This window comes from Abramis brama, assembly GCF_963993115.1.
Source record: "Abramis brama genome assembly, chromosome: 17".
In the NCBI taxonomy this organism is placed as follows: Eukaryota; Metazoa; Chordata; class Actinopteri; order Cypriniformes; family Leuciscidae; genus Abramis; species Abramis brama.
The window spans coordinates 10,471,538-10,493,952 of record NC_139979.1 but is presented as its reverse complement, the minus strand read 5'-3'; the positions used below and the strand labels follow the sequence as shown (position 1 = coordinate 10,493,952).

The 22,415-nt window shown below is 37.7% G+C and overlaps 1 protein-coding gene across 3 annotated transcripts; it reads right to left on the bottom strand.

The window, feature by feature from the left end:
- Positions 1-310: 310 nt before the first annotated feature.
- On the bottom strand, positions 311-22,394 carry pi4kb (phosphatidylinositol 4-kinase, catalytic, beta). 3 transcript variants are annotated; one of them, XM_084089141.1, is made up of 13 exons: positions 22,082-22,227; positions 18,673-19,697; positions 12,729-12,773; positions 11,070-11,141; positions 10,664-10,891; positions 10,290-10,517; positions 10,087-10,196; positions 9,712-9,816; positions 9,504-9,627; positions 7,126-7,391; positions 6,906-7,038; positions 2,311-2,431; positions 311-2,194 (listed from the first exon to the last, which is right to left on the bottom strand). In XM_084089141.1, exons 2-13 carry the CDS (start codon positions 19,690-19,692, stop codon positions 2,013-2,015), a joined length of 2,634 nt encoding a protein of 877 aa, XP_083945267.1. In that variant the 5' UTR covers positions 19,693-19,697; positions 22,082-22,227; the 3' UTR covers positions 311-2,012. The 3 variants fall into 3 exon arrangements, with proteins under 3 accessions (XP_083945267.1, XP_083945268.1, XP_083945269.1); XM_084089142.1 differs by lacking the exon at positions 11,070-11,141; XM_084089143.1 differs by lacking the exons at positions 11,070-11,141; positions 12,729-12,773 and having other exon boundaries at positions 22,082-22,394.
- Positions 22,395-22,415: the final 21 nt, after the last annotated feature.

Here is a 22,415-nt window from a genome sequence, read left to right as displayed (position 1 = left end):
GGGTCAAAATGTCTAACTACGACCCTCCTGAGTATCCTTTAACCTGCTGAAACCCATCAGACTTGGATTTAATTTATTTATCGTTTTTCAGTTAACCATAGTTTCCACCAAAATCACTCCAATTTTGGTTATTGTATTATTTTACTAAACACTATCTGTTAGTATTTATCATTTATAAAACATTTTTTGTAAAGGATCCACCTAGACATACACTACACTTGAATTTAAAATAGTGTCATGCACCAATAAATAAATAATTAAAAAGAAATAATATCAATTACTGGGTCTCAAAAGACTTTTTGAAAATATACAATTTGTGGAACGGGAACATTTAATTTATTATACAAAGGAACATTCACAAGGAAGGTTATTCACATGATCTTAATAGCTGGTCCGTTTTACAAGTTTCAAAGGGAAGTTTGACGTTGAAACAATAGAAGTATAAAATAGTAAAGAGAAAAGATAAGCTGTTGAAAACATATACATCGTCTAAATTTGCCCTTCGCTCAGGCAAACAAATGAAAGGAAACTGTGGCTTCTGCGGAAAGGATGAATTAAAACTATTAAGAGAAGAACTGATGTCACAGGGAAAGAAGACGAGGCTCAACACACGCCCCAAATTCTATGAAATTAAAGAACAATAATAATAAAAATGTTTTAAAAAAAAAAACTACAAATTTTACGCAGGGAATTTTATACCTGTACATGTGTAGGAAATAAAAACTAAGAATTAATGTGTTGATTTCTCTCATATTTTTTTATAGCCCTTTCCATTTCTCCTGTGCAACAGATCTGAACTTCTCTCCATTAAAAACAAACAAAAACAAAACTCCAGTGGCTCACAGTCACACATTTAAACATGGCTGCCCACCTCAGAGTGAGGTCAGCGGTAAGAATGCACATCAGAAATTCAGGTTAGCTGTACAAACTAGCTTGCATTGTAACTTGTGCCAAACAAAATGAAATGAAATCCACAGAGAACATGTTGAGAGAGTGTTATTTCATACATGTCGTGTAAGTATATGAAATATTTGTAAAAGGGCAATAAATAGTGTTCATATCTCTCAGTCCACCATATTTCAGTCCAGACTTTTGGAAACTCAAAATAGTTTCTTTATACATTAATTTTGACCTAGAAAACCAACCAGGATATTTGAATTAAGTCCTAATTATTTTATATTAGCTTTTGTATCAATCAATTGTAAGATTAATACTCTCATATGATTGGCAAAGCCACTGGTCTGTGTCTTTGGTGTTTTGACGTTTAACAAATCCATACTGAATTAAAAAGCTTCATTAACCCTATTATGGGCAAAGCGCTCTTCAGGATCAAGTGAGAGGCCTTTAAGCAAATGTTTCACGGCTTAACGGCTCTTTGTGCGGCACTGAGCTGAAGATCTCTTAAACAGTTAATGTAACACTGACTTAAAGCTGAACAATGCAGCAATGTTTACCACCTGATTCCCTCAATTCACAATGCAATTTACAGGCGTAGATACAACATTCTCCTGTTTCCCATCCCACTGTATGTGTGTATGTTGAAATTTTGAATGTTATTCATTCAAAGTATACATCAAAAGTGGTAATGCAACAAAAAAAAGCTGATGATGATGATGATGATGATGATATTGGGTGTTGAAGTCAGTCAGTACACAGGTGAGAGTAAAACCAGAAGTCACTGCAGCTTAGTGTTTAAATGAGGCACTGGAAAGCTGGATAAAATTCGACTCTGGGCATCCAGAGTACTGCAAGATGACAGGACAAAAAGGAAGGGTTTAAACAAAAGGAAAGGCGGTTGGAAAAAAAGACGACAAGGTTACTTCACAGCTCAAGACCTCTTCAGTCAGGATAAAAAAAACTAACAAAAAAGTCCATCTTTAAAGATAATCAGTCTGAAGGGTGCAGAAACACAGGGGTGGTTATGGGAAGCGGGCATTGGGAGTGGTTTTTAGAGTGGTGCAGCCTTTTTTTCCCCCAGTAGCTCTCTAGTCTGTATGCACCCCGCTCGCCGCTCACATGATGCCATTGGTGAGATACTGGAAGCCGTCGTAGAGCTTGGTAGTGATGGAACGCATGGAGTTGTCCACCATCTGCTCCACCAACACCTGCAGCTGCTCTTCCGTCAGGTTCATGTGGAAACGCTCCTTCAGGTTACGGATAGTGCTGGAGCCATGGAAGCAGGGAAGCTGAGAACCTGCAGAACATACAAACAGTTCTGTAACAAAATAAAAGCCAAACGATAAAATGTCCTCGGGTGATTAAAGAAAGGAAAAAAATGCTCCATTCCCTGAAGCTTCAGAATAACAGTACCTTGCTGCATGATTTCTACAATCTGGATGACCTTCTCCATGTGCTTGCGTGCAGCGATGAGGCCTTGGAGCATAAGCATCTTGTAATAGTTGAACATGTCTCCATCCAGACCTCCCATTACCTAAAACAAGAGATGCACAGATATAAAAAAATGTTGACGAATGAGCGTAAGGCTATGCCCTTCTTGTTTTACACTTCATGCACTTGTATTGATTGATAAATAATGATAACAAGAGTGGAGAATGTCATTTTTTTTCTCCACCAACTGGCTCTTTTTTTCTTTCTTTTTTTTTTACTTAAGACTGTGTACCAGGGTTCGAAATGAGGGGGGTCTGGGGGGGTCCTGGACCCTCCATAAGTCATTAGGGACCCCCCATAAGAATTTATTTTTGGATTTTGGGGGGTCCCCGACAAATATATTTTAACATTAAAAATGATTGTGAAAATTCTAGGTCTTTAGTGACGTTTTATATTTATAACAGTAATTAATTTATTTCCTAGCGCGAGGCAGCAATCAGGGCAGCTATTAGCCGAGTGAGTTCCTATACAGCGTCACAGATTGTTGTTGTGGTGCTCCCGCAGACACGCACCGTAGCTGAACGCGGCAAAACGAGACCTCACAAAGAGTGAAATCCTGAATGAAAATCCTGTTAAGTGCTTTGATTATGTTTATATCTCCATAATTGCTTATAGTAAAATATTAGGAGTTCGAGTTCCTATATCAAAAGTTGCATTAACTAGATACCTAGTGTAATGATTAGAAGAGTACGTTTGTCAACGCTAGCTGTATGTGTATGAAGCCAAATGATCTGCCAGCTAACTGCAGACTATGGAAGTTTGTTTCCGCCACAGAGTGAAAAATAAAAAAGGTAATTGCGAATTTTTAATCTCACAATTCTGACTTTTTTTCTCAGAATTACGTGATATAAAGTCGCAATTGCAGGTTATAAAGTCAGAATTCCTGATATAAAGTCGCAATTGTGTGTTATTAAGTCAAAATTGCGTGATATAAAGTCGCAATTGCGTGTTATAAAGTCAGAATTATGAGATATAAACTCGCAAGAAATATACTTGAAATTCTGACTTTTTTTCTCAGAATTGCATGTTTATATCTCACAATTCTGACTTTATAATACGCAATTGGGAGATATAAAGTCAGAATTGCATGATATAAAGTCAGAATTGTGAGGTAAAAAAAATAATAAAAAAAAATCCGTCTTTTTTTCCCCTTAGAATTGGACTTTATATCTCACAATTCTGAGAAAAGATGTCAGAATTGGAGATATAAACTCGCAATTATGTGTTATAAAGTCAGAATTGCGTGATAAAGTCGCAATTATGTGTTATAAAGTCAGAATTGCGTGATAAAGTCGCAATTGCGAGAAAAAAAGTCAGAATTCTGACTTTATATCTCGCAATTCTGACTTTATAACACGCAATTGCGACTTTATTTCACGCAATTCTGACTTTATATCTTGCAATTCTGACTTTATATCTCGCAATTCTGAGAAATAAAGTCAGAATTGCGAGATGTAAACTTGCAATTGTGAGATAAAAAGTCGCAATTATCTTTTAAAATGTTTTATTCTGTGGCGGAAACAAGCTTCCATAGCAGACCTAGCAGCTAGACTAGTTATTCAAAGCTAGCTTAACAACCTACTTGTCCAGTCAGTGATTACGAAAGATAACCAGGACTTAATTCAAGTCTGTGAGTTGATTAAAGTGAATGTGATTTGAGCATGAATGAGTATATACATGAGAGCTTGGTAAGCTATCTAGGAAGCTAATATTATTTATCTTAATTTAGAATCCTGCATCATGGAGAGAAAAAGAGGAAAAATAACTTGTAACTTTGTTGCTCCAGAGTTAGAGGTTTACCTGTTAGATTATAGCCACTTCTCCAGACACCACTACAATACTGGGCCTAAGACCATTATCCCACCTTCAACATTGGTCCATATAATTTTGCCTACAGTATATAGTGTAGCAAGGTAGTCTTCCGAATTTTTAATAATTTAATAATTAAATTTTAGGAGACCCCCCAAGAGTCCTAAGTCATTTCGAACCCTGCTGTATACCATTGTGATTTGCTCTAAACAAGCCTAACAGACAGCGACTGAGAGAGAGAACAAATGAGCGCGTGTGATTACCATCAGTTGAATGAAGCCGGTTTCAGTTGCAACACAGGTAAGTTTAAGATTAACTTGAACAAACTCTGGTTTTTCGGGCTAAAGAAGTTTAACGGGTTTCATTGCAATGGTAATTTACACTACATGGCTGACCATTATTCTGGGTTAGAGATCACAGATCAAAAAAACTGGACCAATCGGCTGTGAGTAAAGTGACATGTATCTGTTTAGAGCAGTTTAGAGTAAAAGAATGAGACAAAAGTGCCCATCTTTTGCTGCTAATTTATATTATATGAACTGTAACTGTATAATTTATATAATTATATTATAATATATTAAAACTAAACCATTAATTTACAATTAATATTAGCATTTGCTTTTAAATATAAATGTATACATAAATGCTTTAAACAGATTAAGCTTACGTGCATTCCTTTTAAGCTCTTTTTGAAACTAATTTATAAGGCCCATTTGTTTGATTCACTTGCATTGATATAGTCAGATATTTTTTTTCAGCTGCCTTCTCAATCTTTCGCTACAGCAGCAGTGTTTATTCCTGCCTTGTAAATTAATTTAATTTCATGATATTTTTTCATAATGATCTCTTAATTTTTTATTGTCCTTCTACAAATGATATACATTTATAAAAATACATTTAGACCACTTAACTATGCAGGATAATCATATTCTGATTGCTATCAGGATATGAGGAGACTTTCAACCAGCATAACAAAAAATATTTCTGTAGAGAATTACCTATTGCACCTTTAAACCTGAGTAGACAGAGAACGTTTATACTGAGCGTTGTGAACCCGGTGAACCTGATTTAAACCAGGTTGGATTTACATGGATTTGTCAACTCTAAATCTACTCTGAAACTCAAGAGTTTGTTCAACTAGCTTCATGCAACAGATCTATGGTCTCTATGGCCACGTACACACTGTAAAGTTTCAGAAGTGGCAACAGCATTTAAATGCGGGAGTGAGTCCCCTAAATTATCGTTCCATGTGTGTACGGAACACGACTCAGTCCCGAAACTGTGATGATTGACACCGTGGTAACTATAGCAACGTTCTGGTGGTATCCACTATTTGACCAAAGAAATATTACAGTGACAAAAGACTCCTTATGTTCAGCAATTTAGTCGATGGAGGAGTTTTGTTTATGTTTGTAAGGCTGCTTCACAGAGCGCGCTATTGCAGTGTTGCCATGTCCACGTATTTTATGCGTTTTGGGGTTGTTGCTTATACAGCAATTGGGTTTATGAAATTATTAAGTGAGCAGGTTATTTCATACTTATTTTCAGCATAAAGCATGTCCATTTATTTCGGGGGTTTTTTTATGGGCTTGTTTGCTTTTTTTTTTTTCACATTAAAATACGTATTTTAACGTGTCATCTCTCATCGTACGTCATTAATAACTAGTTGTTCAGTTCGGTTCTGTACACACTGTATAGAAGTTTTGTAAATGCGGTTGTCACTAGCTGCATTTTTCAGGGGGTTAATTTGAATGTAGAATGCGGTTGTCTCTCCCGTACATTACTAGATTAAGCACTAAAATATGAGTTGACAACCGAATTTATCTGAAGTTTGCATGTGGCCGAGGATGTGAAGCATCAGCTTCAAGTTAAACATAATTTCAACACCGTGTTTCATAATGAATAAATCAGCGTTTTTGAACGTATTAGTTGAATGAACAGTTTAATGGCTCACTCAAAGACAGTCTCTTGCCGCCACCTAGTGGCGTAACAATGTGACCTGCACTGACTGACAGCCTGTCTAGAACATGGAGAAACAAGCAGAGCTGCTGATACTGGTGAAATATCCGCAGTCTTAGAAAGCCTCTTATCCAGTCAGATTCAAGAATCGGAACTGACTGTTATACATATAACAATAGCCCAATGAACTTATTGTCAGGTTTATGTTCTGTTATGTGGACCCTATTTTTGACCTTGTGTTCCGTTTTCTTTCCTTTTTTGTCGTTTCCTTTAGTTCCTGTTTTGTCTTTTTGCCTGCTGACCACATTGTTATTACACTTATGTATATAGCAAAAAAAAAGAAAAGAAAAAAGAAGAAAAAAAGCAATATTGAGCCACTCAAAATCACTGCAAGGGAAATTGCTTCACTGGACAGCCCTAAGAGAGCACGATCAAGTGAAAGACACTGTGATGGAGGGCTGTGAGGGCGCAAATGAAGCAACAATAATTTGTGCAAGCAAGTAAATTATGGTTTAGTAATTTTTTTTAATATGGAATGATAGTTGATGGAATGATATTATAGATGCATCTTGAAAACGAGTGAATTGTTACACTTCTAGTAGACAGCCAATATGGTACTGATTTGATTTATCATGCAAACTTAGCCATATAACCATAAAACCTAGAGCAAAGTCATCATCCTTCTCCAAAATTAGGACAAGAGTACTCCACCAATGATAACTATATCCTATATAAACATAGCTACTTACATCAACAAATTCACTGGTTAGTTTGAAGGCAGACGTCTCAAAGCCTAGGTTTCGTGGAGAGCTGGAAAGGATGAAGCCAAAGTCGATGTGAATGATGTGGCCTTCCGAGTCCAGCAGGATATTTCCATTGTGCCTGAATAACATGAGTGGTTACAACTTATCTGTTATTTAGTTTCCAACATGATTCAGCAATGATTTTACCATTCACATTGTCTCTCACCTGTCCTTGACCTGCAGCAGATAGCAGATGAGACAGTAGCCAGCGCAGCTCTGAACAAAGTTACGCTGAGCAGTAAGGAATTCCTCTGTAGTGTAGTTGCCGTGCTCTTGCCGGAAGTAGTCGAGCAATAAAAGCTGACTCTGTTTCTTCACCTGGTGAATGGACACAGCGTTGACCACTGGCTCAATCATGCCACTGTCTGAAGAGATGACCAGGATCTTGTAGGGCTTGATCCACAAGGGAACCCGTTCCTGCTCCCAGATAATCTGGAAGACCACAAAGATGGTGAGAAGATTCAGTATAGCAACACTGCCTCAGCAAACCTCAATTGACTAAACACTTGTTAATTGTGGAAAATTACAATCACTTTTATTCAGCAAGGAGGCATTAAATTGATCTAAAGTGTCAGTAAAGACATTTACAGTACAATGTTACAAAAGATTTCTACTCCAAATAAATGCTGTTCTTTTGAACTTTCTATTCATCAAAATAATTAATTTTTAATTAATAATTAATTAATTAATAATTAATTAATCAGTTCCCACAAAAATATTAAGCAGCACAAAATTTTCTAAAATTGATGATAAGAAAATGTTTCTTGAGCACAAAATGTGCATATTAGAATGATTTCTGCAGGATCATGTGACATGATGTCTAAATGATGTTTGCTGAAAATTCAGCTTTGCCATCACAGGAATAAATACATTTTATTCAATTTATACACTGAATTTATACTATTCATAACAGTTTATAAAACAGTTATATTAAATTGTAATAGTATTTCACAATATTCCTATTTTTACTGTATTTTTGATCAAATAAATGCTGCTTTGGTAAGCATAAAAAAAACAGTAGTTTACATTAAAGGGTTAGTTCACCCAAAAATGAAAATTCTGTCAGTAATTACTCACCCTCATGTTGTTCCAACCCCGTAAGACCTTCGTTCATCTTCGGAACACAAATTAAGATATTTTTGATTAAATCTGAGAGCTGGCTCACTCCTCCATAGGCTTCTAAGGCATTATAACTTGCTGGCCCAGAAAATGCATTAAAGACATCGTTAATATAGTCCAAGTGACTACAGAGGCTCAATCTTAAGTTTATAAAGCGACGAGAATACTTTTTGTGCGCAAAAACCCCCCCAAAATAACGACTTTATTCCACTATTCATTTCCTTCTCTCTGGGCCTCGAGTTTTTTCACGTAGTGTAACTGCGCAGCGCTTCTGTGTTATACGTCACACGCATCACACACATGACCAGCGTCGGCCAATAGTGAGCCTACGTGTGACGTAACAAAAAGTATTCTCATCGCTTTATAAACTTAAGATTGAGCCACTGTAGTCACTTGGACTATATTAACGATGTCTTTAATGCATTTTCTGGGCCAGCAAGTTATAATGCCTTAGAAGCCTATGGAGAAGTGATCCAGCTCTCAGATTTAATCAAAAATATCTTAATTTGTGTTCCGAAGATGAACGAAGGTCTTACAGGGTTGGAACAACATGATGGTGAGTAATTACTGACAGAATTTTATTTTTTTGGGTGAACATATACATATATATATATATATATATATATATATATATATATTATTTGATATTGTATATTAGTGGATTGTTAATTACTTGTCGATCGTCGTCTGAGTGAAATTAGAATGACCTTTAGCCTACTTTCTTTCCGTGCGCTTCATGCGCCATCTAGTGGCACTGCATAGTACTACAGTAATGTTTTTTCAGTACATATACTTCGAGAAAATGATTGTTTCTAGCCAATTGTGGAAAGTTATTGTTATTACCGTCTTCTCATTGTTATCTTTGTTATTCACAGACCACAACTATATAAATGTCCACCATATGAGACTTTTGAGCAATAAATGCCCTGTGGTCTGACTGTGCTGTCATTTCTGAATACGTATATTCAATTCTGGGAACTGAATCCTGCCTCAGGTGTCCTGACCGACCCACCATTGCGAACACGCACCCACCTGAACTAGTGCACATATAGAACGAAATCCTTTTCACAATATATATATATATATATATATATATATATATATATATATATAAATTTATTTATTTATTTAATTTTTGGAAATGGCTTTGGCTGCAAACCAATTTTGTTTAAATTAAAATTAAAATCACTAAAAACTAAAATAAATCGTTTTAAATGCTACATGAATTTAGGCATCATAACATTACTGGTAAGTGAATTTAGGCATCATAAAATTCTAATGAAAATGTATTTTAAATGTAAAAATAGGGGAAATGAGCAAGCACAATTACATAAACAATACTGGCCAATAACCAATTTGATACAGATATATTGTGCATCCCTAGATCTAACCCTATTTTGAAAGAAAAAATATGATGATAGCAACCTGCAGTTGTTTCAGAACTTGATAGGCGAGAAGCTCTTGTCTCAGGTCATCGCCACATTTCACAATAACAGAAAGTAGACGCCAGTTGGGCAAGTGGCCATAGGGGGAGCCCTCCCTGATCCGTCTATTCAACAGCACAGGAAACACAAATTCAGACTCAACATATGAAGAAAACAATCTACCCTGATGGAGAATGTTGTACACATACCTCACTTTCTCCTCCCACGGTTCCTTTAAGGCTACAGCTGAGGGATCCTCTGGGTCCTTCCTAAATGTGGTGGGGGTGTGGGCGAGTTGCTCAGATAGGCGTCGTCTGAAATAACCAAAACATCTCAGTTAAATTTGAATTTGTCTTTCTTAATGCGAATTCACACTGCATCAACCAACCAACGTCGACAGACGCAGACAATCACCAGATTACAGTACGTCACTTTTCAGACATTCCACAACCCGATAACAAACTCTGACAGACGCCAACACAATATTCCGCCAAAACCCGACGAAGTGTCTATTGACGTCTGTCGGAGAAGTGTGAATTGGCCTTTACTGTATTCGACCACACATACACCGGCTCCAAGTGTACCTGATATCTCCAGCTGCAATAAAAATAGGTTCCTTGCTCTCCTGGCTGGTGATGCTATCTACTGAGAACTGGGAGATGTTGTCACAGCTGTTGGTGTGGATCTCTGGAAGCTTAACAAAAAAAAGAACAGACGTCAGCTCTCTGAGGATAAAGACAACCACAAATTTGTAAAGGATGTTTTGATAGTCACACTTTCTGAGTACCTCCACTTGCAACTCTCCAATGTCATCTACAGACCATGCCTCATCATCGTTATCGTAATTGGGAACCGTGGAGAAGCTGCTGGCACGCTGGTCGGGTGTGATGCCACAATCCGGAAGATTCTCTACGGATCGAGTGCTTCGGATCCGTGTTTCCGGGATCCTCACAGGCACACTCGACGTCTCAAAGTTCTCACATTCCAGAACTTCTACATAGATTAAGTAAGGTGCCTGAAGAAGCACAAAAAGGCAGTTAGCACTGAAATTAGGAAAGAAAGTGTCTTTCAAAACCCAATAGAACAAAACAAAGAAACTCAATATTTTTTCCATTTAAAAAGTCTGGATTCATATCCACATTGATCTGAGCACAACCTCACCTTATCCTTTGAGTTGAGCACGACGGCCTGCGTGTGGGGCACACGCACCACGTGGTGGTCAAAGGCAGCCGTGGGCAACCAGACCCGGGCAGGCAGCTTGTGGTTAAGAAGGGACAGCTCTGAGATGAGCCTCTGGGTCTTCTGTTCTTTAGTTGGCAGAGTGGCCAGTCTCTTCCCGATCCCCATCAGAGACTTAATAAACTCCCTTTGAGGGGTCAGACGCACCGGCTGAGAGCAGAAGATTGAGAGAAGAAAAAAAAAGATGTGGGGAGAAGAGAGAAACATTATTGTACCACACAAAATGAAATGTATGCAAACATATTTGGGCATTTGCAAAGGAATTATTCTACCTAAAAGGGTTGCACAATATACTAGGTACAAAAAATAAAATGGTTTAAAAACGTACCACTGATTTACAATGGTATGATACCAATTTATCACATTTTTTGTTTATGTACTGATTTCCAGCACAGTTTGTCTATTCAGACAGGAAACAAAAAACAAAGTTAAATGCGATGTGTCCTTTTATCCCATTTCAAAATACTCCTATCCCAGCTAAATGCCATATTATATAGATATTTCAATTATTATTGGTTTTCAATTATTAATGTTCACATTATGCAAATATGTAAATCTATCACAGTCTGATTTAGTATCAATACTTTAGTATAAGAGCTGGTATCGTACCAAAGCCTAAAATTTGGTTTTGAACCGACAGTACAACCAAATAAAACCAATCACTGAATTTCTAAGGATGTATGAGTTATTGCATTTTATTATTCAGCACAGGAGTGTGTGGAGCAGTGCTCAAAACTGCTAAATATCTGCATGCATGATCGGTACAGCATTCTAAACTCAAAAGTGAAGCATGGGTGTAAAAATAAATCAGAAATGTTAAGAGAGAGTAGAGTGTTTTAGCAACAGCTGACCACAGGGTAGAGCAAGTGAGTCATGAATGAATAGCATCACCTGAAATGAGGAAAAATTATTAACACAAATACATAACATCAAAGGACAGGAAAATGTGGAGAAAGACTCATCAAACTCCTCCACATGTGCAACCTATGGTCTATAGATGTCAAAATAATACATGGAATCCATGTAGAAGGGGTTACAAAAACAAATGTCAAGGTCCTAAAATTATTTTTCATACAACTAAGAATACCATTTAATCCTTTGCAAATATGCAAAAGAAAACCCAAAACACCAGTGGAAAGAATTCAATCCACCAAATTAAAACACTTTACAGAGAATTCTCCTTTGCCCAGGTTTACATAGTCTCTGTAAGAAACCACAGGTCTTGCAGTAGATCACAGAACCCAAAACAAATTGAATTGTCCCATATTTATTGACTTTATTAGTCAAAAAAGTATACACTTATACATTGATTGATTTAATAAGAGAATGTCACATCCAAAAAATTAATTACAGCTAAAACGGAAAAGAACAACCACACAAAGAAGTGTTTGCAAGCATGCCATCAGTTAACCAATGAAGATGTATTGCTCATATTAACTTTTCATTACTTTTTATTTGAGAAAGGCCCAAATCCTACATCCACTTATGTTACATACAATATCAAACATAACTAGTAACTAGCTTTCATTATTAAATTGTAGTGATTACTGCAATTAAACTATAATTTAACACTGTTCCCAAATGTTATTGTAATAAAAGAAAAAAGTATTTAAAAAAGAAAGAAAAATCTGGTTTTAAACTATTCAGACACCAAATGTCCCAAATTTAGGTAATAGGGTTGCAAAAAAAACCTTGCACTACAATAAAAAAGAAAAAAAGAAAATGACATATCGTATATATTTAGTTTTGTCTCCAGAGGTTTACAAAATATTTTGATTTTAAAGAACCTCATTGAAAAAAGGGGAAAAATATCCCTATTTTCATGTGAAGTGCCAATATTATGCCCAGTTTGTGATGTTTGATGGCATGATTGCAAATCTTTAAGGCACACATTTGAAGGAATCTGTGGAGTCAACCCAGCCTGCAACAGACACAGCCATCATCCCACTACGCACAGAGGAGCGTTATTAGACGGTGAGAGACTTACTGTACCAGCCTCTAGCTCGAGACTGTCGGAGCTGGAGCTCAGATCCTGGGAAAAGGAAGAGGGAGGGAGGGGGGAGTTACAGTGCAAGAGCAGGGGAGGGTGGAGCAGGGTCAGAACAAGACAAAAACACATCTCAAGGTTACACTCATCCCATCTGTTTGAGCAGCAGGGCCTGGCCATGACTCCGCAGCAGGGCTATAAAATATACTGTGTCATATTTATCTCTGGCTGATGATGTGACTCTTGAAAGCCGCTCTGATTAAACCCATGTAAAGCACCACGATTGTGGTGAGGACAAGCTGAAGGATTACAGCAGGCACTCACACACATACACACTCCTCCGACAAGGCCAGGGCTTACAGCTGGATTAGTTTTATCATCTAAATATTAACATAAAACCTGCATGATTTAGAAGACCAACCATAAAGCATTATCATCATGGTGTACTGCCAAGCGAACACTCCCCATGATCTTTGATCACACCGATTACTATTTTCCAAAAAAGCTGTTGATCACAGCCAATCAGGAGATACGTAATGTTTAATGTACTGTAATGAGAATCAGCAGTTTTTACAGTGAGTGTGGTAAGGCCACAGGAATAACTGTCACTAGTCATGGCTGGTTAGGACATGAACATGAAAGAGAGCGTGGAATCACGTTAATGTATCACACCACGCCAGGTTAAAATGCAGAGCTAAGCATGAAACTTTTACTAATATGCTACTAACATTGAAACTACTATTATCCTATTGGGATGTGGATATGATACACAGATAAACACGTTGTGCTTACGGCACTTTTCATTATTGCATTAACCTCCAGACTGCATAAATTAATCATGCTTTTACTCACGACACAAGCCGTGTTCTTGCTCACTAACACACAACAGTGAAGAAGCCCCAAACAAAAAATTGATTACTTCCTCCTAGATACTAAAGCAGTAAACCACAAAAGTCTGTGAGTTACAGTGGTTTGGCCAATGTTAAGGTGCGTTGACAAGAACAATGTCAAATATGATTCAAACGTTCAATTCATAATAGCATTTATCAATATAATGTAACCAAATATAATATTTTAATATGATACACTACCCTTCAAATGTTTGGGATCAGTACGATTTTGTATTTAATCAAAAATGCAGTAAAATTAGTGAAACATAATATTACAATTTAAAATAACTGTTCTTTATTTTAAAATATATTCCTGTAATGGCAAAGCCTGAAAGTCTTCAGTGTCACATGATCCTTCAGAAATCATTCTAATATGCTGATTTGGTTTATCATCATCATGTTGAAAACAGCAGCTTAACATGTGGATAACTTGTGGAAACTAATTTAATTTTCAGGATTCTTTGAAGAATAGAAAGTTAGAAAGTAAAAAAAACCCATTTATTTTAAAATATTCTTTCACCCAAAAAAATTCCCCCACATCGTATGACCACTGGACACCTAAGCTGCTTGCCGCCCACTTGAAACTCAACGGATCTGCACTCGTAATTACAAACCTGCGTTGGACACCAATAAACATACTTTGCATTTAACTGGCATTGACCGAACTCCAGGGTCGTGTAACAGCTGGTCGAACAACTGTCGTGTCTCAGTTCTCAGGGAGTATCAAGCAGCTGTCATGTTTAGTTGTACCACATCCAACAAACAAAGTCAATTTACATTTCAGTCTTGTTTACAAGATGTGGTCAAGCATCCTGTGTAGACAACTCTTGCACAGGCAAGCACCACTTAGATAATGTAAAGTCTTGGGGAAAAAAACAAGAATCAAGGTTACAAAGTGAAACTTACTATGGAATTAAATGGTAAAAACTAAAGCATATAATTTCATATAATTATAACCTATAATTTTAGCACTTGATTTATTGTATTTACTTGTGAATTATTTGATCTGTAAAGTTGTTCTTTTTATGGTAATTTTAATGTTTTAGGCATTACATTGTCATGGCAACAAAGTTATAAAAATGGAAATAACTTGTGGCTATGTTATTACTGAGTATTTTACTCTTTACAATTTGACCCTATTCACTTCTATTGTCCTCACTGTAACTCAGGTTTCTGGTCTGTGTACTGGATGAATTGACATTGTGAAAGAGTTGTCTGGTCAAACAGGGGTCCAAATTCCACACGATGACACACAATGGACTTTCTCTAATGGAAAACCTCTCTCCTGAAAAGCTTTCAAAAAAGAGGGAGATGATAAGACTTGTTTTATCTTTCTAGAATAAATCTTCACTGTTTGGAGAAATCCAGCAACTGAAATATTTACATGATTAGGTTGAAAAACCACAGCTTAAATGTGCAAATAAATCACAGTGGATCTGTTTAACTTATGATTAACTTGAGACCCGAACAGCACACGTTGCTAAACTCATTTAATCCTTGCCAATTTAAACATTCAAGTCCTGTGCTTGAACAGACAAATTCACACAAAAATGATGTCAACACGCCCATGATGGCGAGTATTCTAGCAAACATAGTCGATTATGTCTTAAAGGGATAGTTCACCCAAAAATGAAAATTATCCCATGATTTACTCACCCTCAAGCCATCTAGGTGCATCTTTTTTCAGGCGAACACAATCGGAGTTATATTAAAAAATATCACTGCTCTTCCAAGCTTTATAAAGGTAGTGAACGGCGGTCCTGAATTTGAAGTCCAAAAAAGTGCATCCATCATCATAAAAGTAATCCATACGACTCAGGGGGGTTAAATAAAGTATTTATTTTGTTCTGTTGCTTGTTTGATTGATTATTTTTTCCTATTTTCTGTATTTTTATTTGACAGTAGTTAGTTCCCCTGAACATCGCACATACCAAACCGTACCGAAACCGTGACAAAAACCAAACCATGAGTAATTTAAACCGTTACACCCCTACAATATAGCATTTCTGTATTTTTTATTTTCATCATTCAGCTGTTCTTTCTCAAAAAAAGGCCATCAAGCCTTTGAGCAGCACTATACTGATTAATGTTTATTCGGCTTAATGCAATTCCCATCAGACACCTCTACACTTCACATGGTGGAGATAAAAGCAAAGAGTGGCATTCCTACGTTAACACCTTCTGCTCTCAAAAGAAGTTTGCTGAAGTGTGTAAACAGTGTGGAGGAGTTGTGGAGCAATGCATTTCATAATCGCTGATCTTTACTCCATTTACCAGTGGAGCGGCTCACAGCCATGTGAATGGCAACATCGCCGTTGCCAAAGCAGCAAATGCTGCACCAAGATCACATTCGAGGAAGAAGGAAGGTAAGAAACTGTTGCTGCAGGAAGATAAAAGAGGAAGGCGAGTGATCATGTGCACATCACTGAACGTCAGAACAGAGGGCGTGCTGTACGACAAGGTTGAAATCTGAAGGGAGCTCTAAAGTTACACTTCAGAATAGAACTTGATCCAAGGTAGGTTCTTACATAACGTTCTGCCATACAGTTTCACTGACACAATACAATGGTTGGGAAATACAAATGGCAATGGGCACGACTATACTAACAAACAGTTTCCATCTAAAAGGTGAAAAGCTGCTACTTAAGCTTTGACACATATTGGCAAGACCAACTAAACAGTCATTTTGACATTAATAGCATTAGGTAATAATTTTGTCTAATGGGTTAATATGGTTGGCAAGGACAAGCTAAGGGTTTTCAGTATACACAAGTGCAAAAATCACACTGATACACAGCAGTGAATTAATTTCCTAGTCTACATATGAAAATGTCTTTCGAATACAAACCATAAACCCTTCTCAGAAAATAATTAAAGAGTGTATTATGGTGCATTGCTACATTGTAATTACTCTCCACTCCCTTTGACAACACCGATTAGCCTACTAATAAGGGGGAAATGCACAATCTGAAGTTCAAAGTCATCACAAGTCTTCCTGTTTGACAGAGAAAACCATACACTACTAATACTAGTGATCGATACACTACCATTTGGGGTTCCTATTTATAATCTTATAAAGATTTCTATTTCAAATAAATAGTTTTCTTTTGAACTTTCTATTTATCAAAGTATCCTGAAAAAAGCATCACATGGTTACCACAAGATTATCTATTTGAAAAAATAACAGTTTTCAACATTGATAATAAGAAATGTTTCTTGAGCAGCATATTAGAATGATTTCTGAAGAATCATGTGAAACTGAAGACTGGAGAAATAATGTCTGCTGAAAATTCAACTTTGCATCACAGGGATAAATTACATTTTAAAATATATAAAAATAGAAGTTATTGTAAATTGCAATAATATTTCATAATACTACTGTTTTACTTTTTTGATCAAACAAATGCAACCTTGGTAAGCATAAGAGACTTTTTTCAAAAACATTGTTACATTTTTTTTATATATTTGTGTCTATATTTGTGTAACAATACTTCACCTGTCTAGCAGTTCCAAAATCTACTTGCAGCTCTCAATGAAGATTTTTCACGTGTTTTGAGTAAATACTGTGTTTCAGCAATTTTTTTGTGTATGTCTCATCTGCTATTATTAAAATTTACTTTTAGCCACCTGGAATCTTCCATGATACAACAATAATCCGATGCATGTGGTACAAACTGATCTGATCTGTCTGCCACACTGACCTCGGATCTAATCCTAGAGCTGTGATTCGCAACGTGGCAATTATTAACAGCGTGAGAAGTGATTTGTTAGTGGCATGACATTTAGTCCTGAGGACTATTATCATGACTGTGCAAACGAACACAAAGAGAGAGTGGGCGTCGTCTTAACAGTAGAGCTGAAGAGATCATCATTCTTCTGGAAATCAGGCAGTAGTGGTAGTTAATTATTTTCTGATAGCAAAAACAAAAATCTATTCATCTCCCTGTTGGCTTCAGCCTTTACTGGGATTAGCACTGAAAAATTAATATTCGTAACTGCCATGTGACAGACCAACTCAAGCGCAGTAGGACGACACAGCTCTGTTCCAAAACCTAGTGAGCTACGTAGACAACATTTTAAAGTCTTGATGAAACGCAAGTACGGACAGATCTTTTCTTCAATATTGTGACGTACATCAGAGTAAAAAGGATAATCGAAAAAAAAGTAGGGTGGAGATTTGTTTCAATCCATGGGTTGTTGATTGGATAAAAGCAGCTCTGAATGTGAGCTTGCAGTTGATTGTAAGAAAGGGGCAGGGACTGAGCAGACTAAATATGGTAAAAGTCTGTTGTTTCACCAGAAGATCAAGTTATGACATTTTGATAAATAAAAAAAATGAAACATTGCATTGTTCACTATAAGATCAATAACATGCATTTAGAAATAGAGAATTTCATTTCATGCCAACTTTAAGGCATCACAGGCGTACTCCTGACACCAAGTCTGTTCTGAAAAGGCTGCCTTATAACTTGTTTTGGCCAAATTGTAAGTCACCATCACAACAGTATCAGTGAAAACATTAATATAAAAAGTCAGATGATATCAAGAAGAACATTGACAATATGTTTTTTTCATGTTAAAAAAACTGTAATTGAAAAAAATCTGTATTATGCTTATTAGATGCTAACATAAAAGTTTATGAGAATCCATTGTAAACTGACTCTCCTATGCTTTTACATAAAGAGTGTTGTTTGTCAAAGTTTGAGTTGTTTGTCGAAGATTGTGCCAAATCAGTCATTTAAGTTAGGATGCTGCCTAGGAAGACAGCATTGTGTTTAAAATAGTAGCTCATCCATCGGTCATTAAAGTAACTACATGAAATTTGATTTATTTTACAGAGCTTGTCTGAGTGTCAGCTTTACATCGACACGCCTTTTTCAGCGCAGTCATAGAAACCACACAAATCTGGGCTGTTTGCCTTCCTCGTTTGCATGAAACAGCTGAGAAACACCATCTGTGGGAGGTGGAAGCGACGGCCAGAGGCTGATCAACTAAAATCAGCTTACGTGTAAACTAACTAGGCAAGCAAGCATGTGACATCACAGGTGTCTCACCTCATCCTGGCTGGTCTCTACTTTGGGGTTGCTGGCGGTCCTCTTCAAGTTGCTGCTGAGGCTGATGCTGACCGTGGCGTCAGATTTGGAGCGTTGGTGGGTGCGTTTGGATGGCGAGAGGCTGTGTTCGCTCATGCCCTGGCCGTGGTGGAGAGGTGGGGGGCAGGTGGGGGGAGGCTGCGGCACCTCCCTGCGCATGCGCTGGCTGGAGGGCTTGAGCTCGTCTGACAGGATGAGTTTGCGCAGTTTGGTGCCACGGGAGTAGCGCTGCGTGGAGATGTGCATGTCAGAGGAGTAGGCCCCCAGCAGCCAGGCGCACTGCAGGGAGAAATTTATGCTCTGCCGGCAGCGGTGCACCACATAGGGCTTGATGGCATCGCCGACATCCTCGTCCATGTGGATGTACATATTGAGCAACTGGGGCAAGTAGAAGTCTACTTCTTCATTCCGGAAGCTGAAGAGCCGATTGCCGATGTAGGCTTGCACGCCGGGCTCCTTGGAATTGTAAAGATAGGAGATGGCCATGGAGATGTCGAACAGCTTGGATTCGAAGAGCCGCAGGAGCCAGGACTGCTTGGAGGAGTTGTTCTTCTGACGACGACGCACGCTCTTCACGGGCTCCACTTCCTCCGTGGTGATCTTAGGAGGTTTTCCTCCATTGGTGGACTCGGGGTGCGCTGTACCGTTCACCAAAACTGGCTCTGAAGTGGCTGAAGATACCTCTCCATCAGGCTTCAGGAACTTTACTTTTTGAAGGACCTCCTGGCAGGCTTTTTTCGCCACCTCGGTATCGATGACCAGGCTGAGTTCGCCCACTCCCTCTGATATGACATCTAGAGTGGGGCTGGAGGTGGGCAGGCCTTCGCTGGTGCTCGGGCTGGAGCTGGTGAGGGCACGAGGGCCAGAAGAGGGAGACGAGGGCAGGGACAGTGAGGAGGTACTGGATGTGGAGGAGGTGGATGGGCTCTTCTGTAGTTCCTCAAGCCGGGCGGGAGAGAGCTCCAGCTCTGTGTCACCCATGGCCACTGCAAAACACAAAAAGACACACAATCAGCAAGCTTGACAAAGCAGAAAACATGATGACGTTCAATGCATTTAAACTGCTGTAATGTGACGTTTATGAGTGAAATAGGAAATTTAGTATAATAATGTGGGGCAGGACATCAAGATTTGATTGGATCATGTGAAACGTTATATTAAGATAAATTGATTACTATTTTCCCAGACTGCATTTGTCCCTTAGTTATGTCAGCAGAAAAGTTATTACAGTGGCAGAAAAAGATATTACTCACACTACAAAAAGGAGTCATTAAGTTTTTTTTTTGTTTTTTTATTACCTCTTTAATTCAGCAAAGAGGCATTAAATTGATGAAAAGGGACATTTGTAACATAACATAATAGACTTGTATTTCAAATATATGCTGTTATTTTCAACAAAGAATCCTGAAAAAAAAAACTCAGTTTCCACAAAAATATGAGCGTTTTCAGCGTTGATAATAATAAGAAATGTTTCTTGAGCACCAAATCAGCATATTATAATGATTTCTGAAGGATCATGTGACTATGAAGACTGGAGTAACGATGCTGATAAATTCAGCTTTGCCACCACAGGAATGACTTACATTTTAAAATATATTAAAATAGAACACTTTTTAAAAAAAAAGATATATATATATATACATATACATATACATATATATATATATATATATATATATATATATATACACAATAACTCAGAGGAACAGGCTTTACTAACAGCCACTTCCTCAGGGTCATGGCGTCCCACTGATCCACAGCTACGGAGGACAGCGCCATAATCCGCCTCCAGCAGATTACCTCACCATTACCAGCAGGCCAATATCAGATAAAGTGAAGCATCAGTCTCAGATTCCACAAAGCTGCTACATTATAAAACCCATTGTGCTTTAAAACATATCATTCTTTCAGAAAGACGCAGTTCACCAGAAAAGGTCATGAACTTAATGAAGATGTACCCCTGGTTCCACTTTCATGTTGTTAGTGGTAATGATGGAAAGTCATCAAGTTAACAATGGAAATTCAGATGAGTTCGATTGATTAGTTTAGCTTGATGAAAGAGAAATCAGCATGAGCAAAAGTGGTTGCTCTTAGATCACCGAAATGTAAGAACAGAAACTATAACAGAAGAAATGAAAACTGATTCTGAAAGTGATGAGATTAAAGCACATGTCAACTGGTGGAGACTGAGTCATCTTTGACGGAGATGCCAGCTCTCCTCTCACACATCACATGTTGAATCCAACTCGGATAGTTTACTCTGAACTGACAGTTTGTGTGTTGTTCTAGCTTGCCAGCTCTTTCTCCAAATTAAATTCTGCACAACTGAAAACAAAAACAAAAAAACCCTACAAGCGTAAAATGGTAACAGTTGAAACACTGATTCACACAATCAAACCACAAGCACAGGACAGGACTTTATTTCTTGGTATCAAACGGTTTCACTGAACCTCTCAGATTGCAATGGAAAAAGTAAATTCAATCAGCCTTTGCCCTGAAATGTGAGAGCAGGACAGTGTGAAACAGTGATCTACAGAAACACATAACATGTAGATCATGAATGATCAGTCTCAAGAGACACCCACAACACTTTCCACAATCCAAAGCCATTATCGAACTATTTGATGAAACACTTGAGCAACTAGATAACAAGACTGTAACAACATAAAAAAACCATGAAATCTAACATTCTTCAGATCAAGCACACTGAAACAAAATCAACAAACTTAGAGCCAAGCCAATAGCAATAGGTAGCTATAATTTGGGACCGAAGTGATGCATTAGTTGTCCCAAACAGGACATAAAGATCTAGATAAACTAAAATGATAATGGTGAACTGGTTAATCAACTTGCCATAAAAATATTATCAATGTTATTTCCTTTCGTAGTCAATTGGGAGTACAAGCACATCAAGCTAAATATGTGCAGTTATGGATGCCAAACCTCGTAATAACGCCCATATTTACACTCTGATATGTTTTATAATCATAATATTGCCTGTTTTTTCTTACTTCAGACGCTAAAAAGTAAGCAGTCTATCATTCAGTTGACTTTTGCACTCAAGTTAGCATCTGAGCATGTTTAGCTGAGACCTTTAAAAGACACGTAAACAACTTTTCTCTCTTGTAGGGCTCAAGCTCATTTTTTAAATGAAAAACAGTGTTACAGTAAGTGTGCTGGACTTGAGAATAACTTAACAATTACATTATTACATAGTTCAACTGTTATTAAGGCCTGAATGGATCAGCCTCATAAAAACACAAACGGATGCTAACTTACACTTAGCCAAGCAGCTAACGCAACGTCTCTACTTTATAACGTTCTCCTACTTTTGAACCGACCCAAGCGATCGTGCTTTCATGTGACTTACCTCAAAATAATCCGGGTGAATGTATAAATAATCGGTTTATCTGTGTTTTAACTGCCCCATTTGGGAGGTGCGGTTCTCCTGTTGCTGAATAGCCGGTGTTGTTCGCTCAGAAAGTGAGTGGGGAGATGACACACGCAGAGGCTGCCCACATCAACTGCCTGATTCCAGCATACACACTTTTACATCCTGTGGCTCAAAACACTAGGCAGCATTCCGGGCCGTTTATGCAATGCCCACAAATGTTATCTAGGTAGGAAGCTCTCTAGGCTAGGGGACACAGACACAGTGCGTGTGATAAATATTTTTCATGCCTGCTCTTTTTTTATAGGATGTT

What these genes read in the sequence shown, in the direction of transcription:
- pi4kb (XM_084089141.1), bottom strand. Translation starts at nt 19,692, where the DNA reads ATGGGTGACACAGAGCTGGAGCTCTCTCCCGCCCGGCTTGAGGAACTA. An exon ending in CATACCATTGTAAATCAGTG is followed by an intron (nt 10,892 to 11,069) that starts GTACGTTTTTAA and finishes TTCTGCTCTCAG; the next exon opens with CCGGTGCGTCTGACCCCTCA. An exon ending in CCGTGGGAGGAGAAAGTGAG is followed by an intron (nt 9,628 to 9,711) that starts GTATGTGTACAA and finishes GCTGTTGAATAG; the next exon opens with ACGGATCAGGGAGGGCTCCC.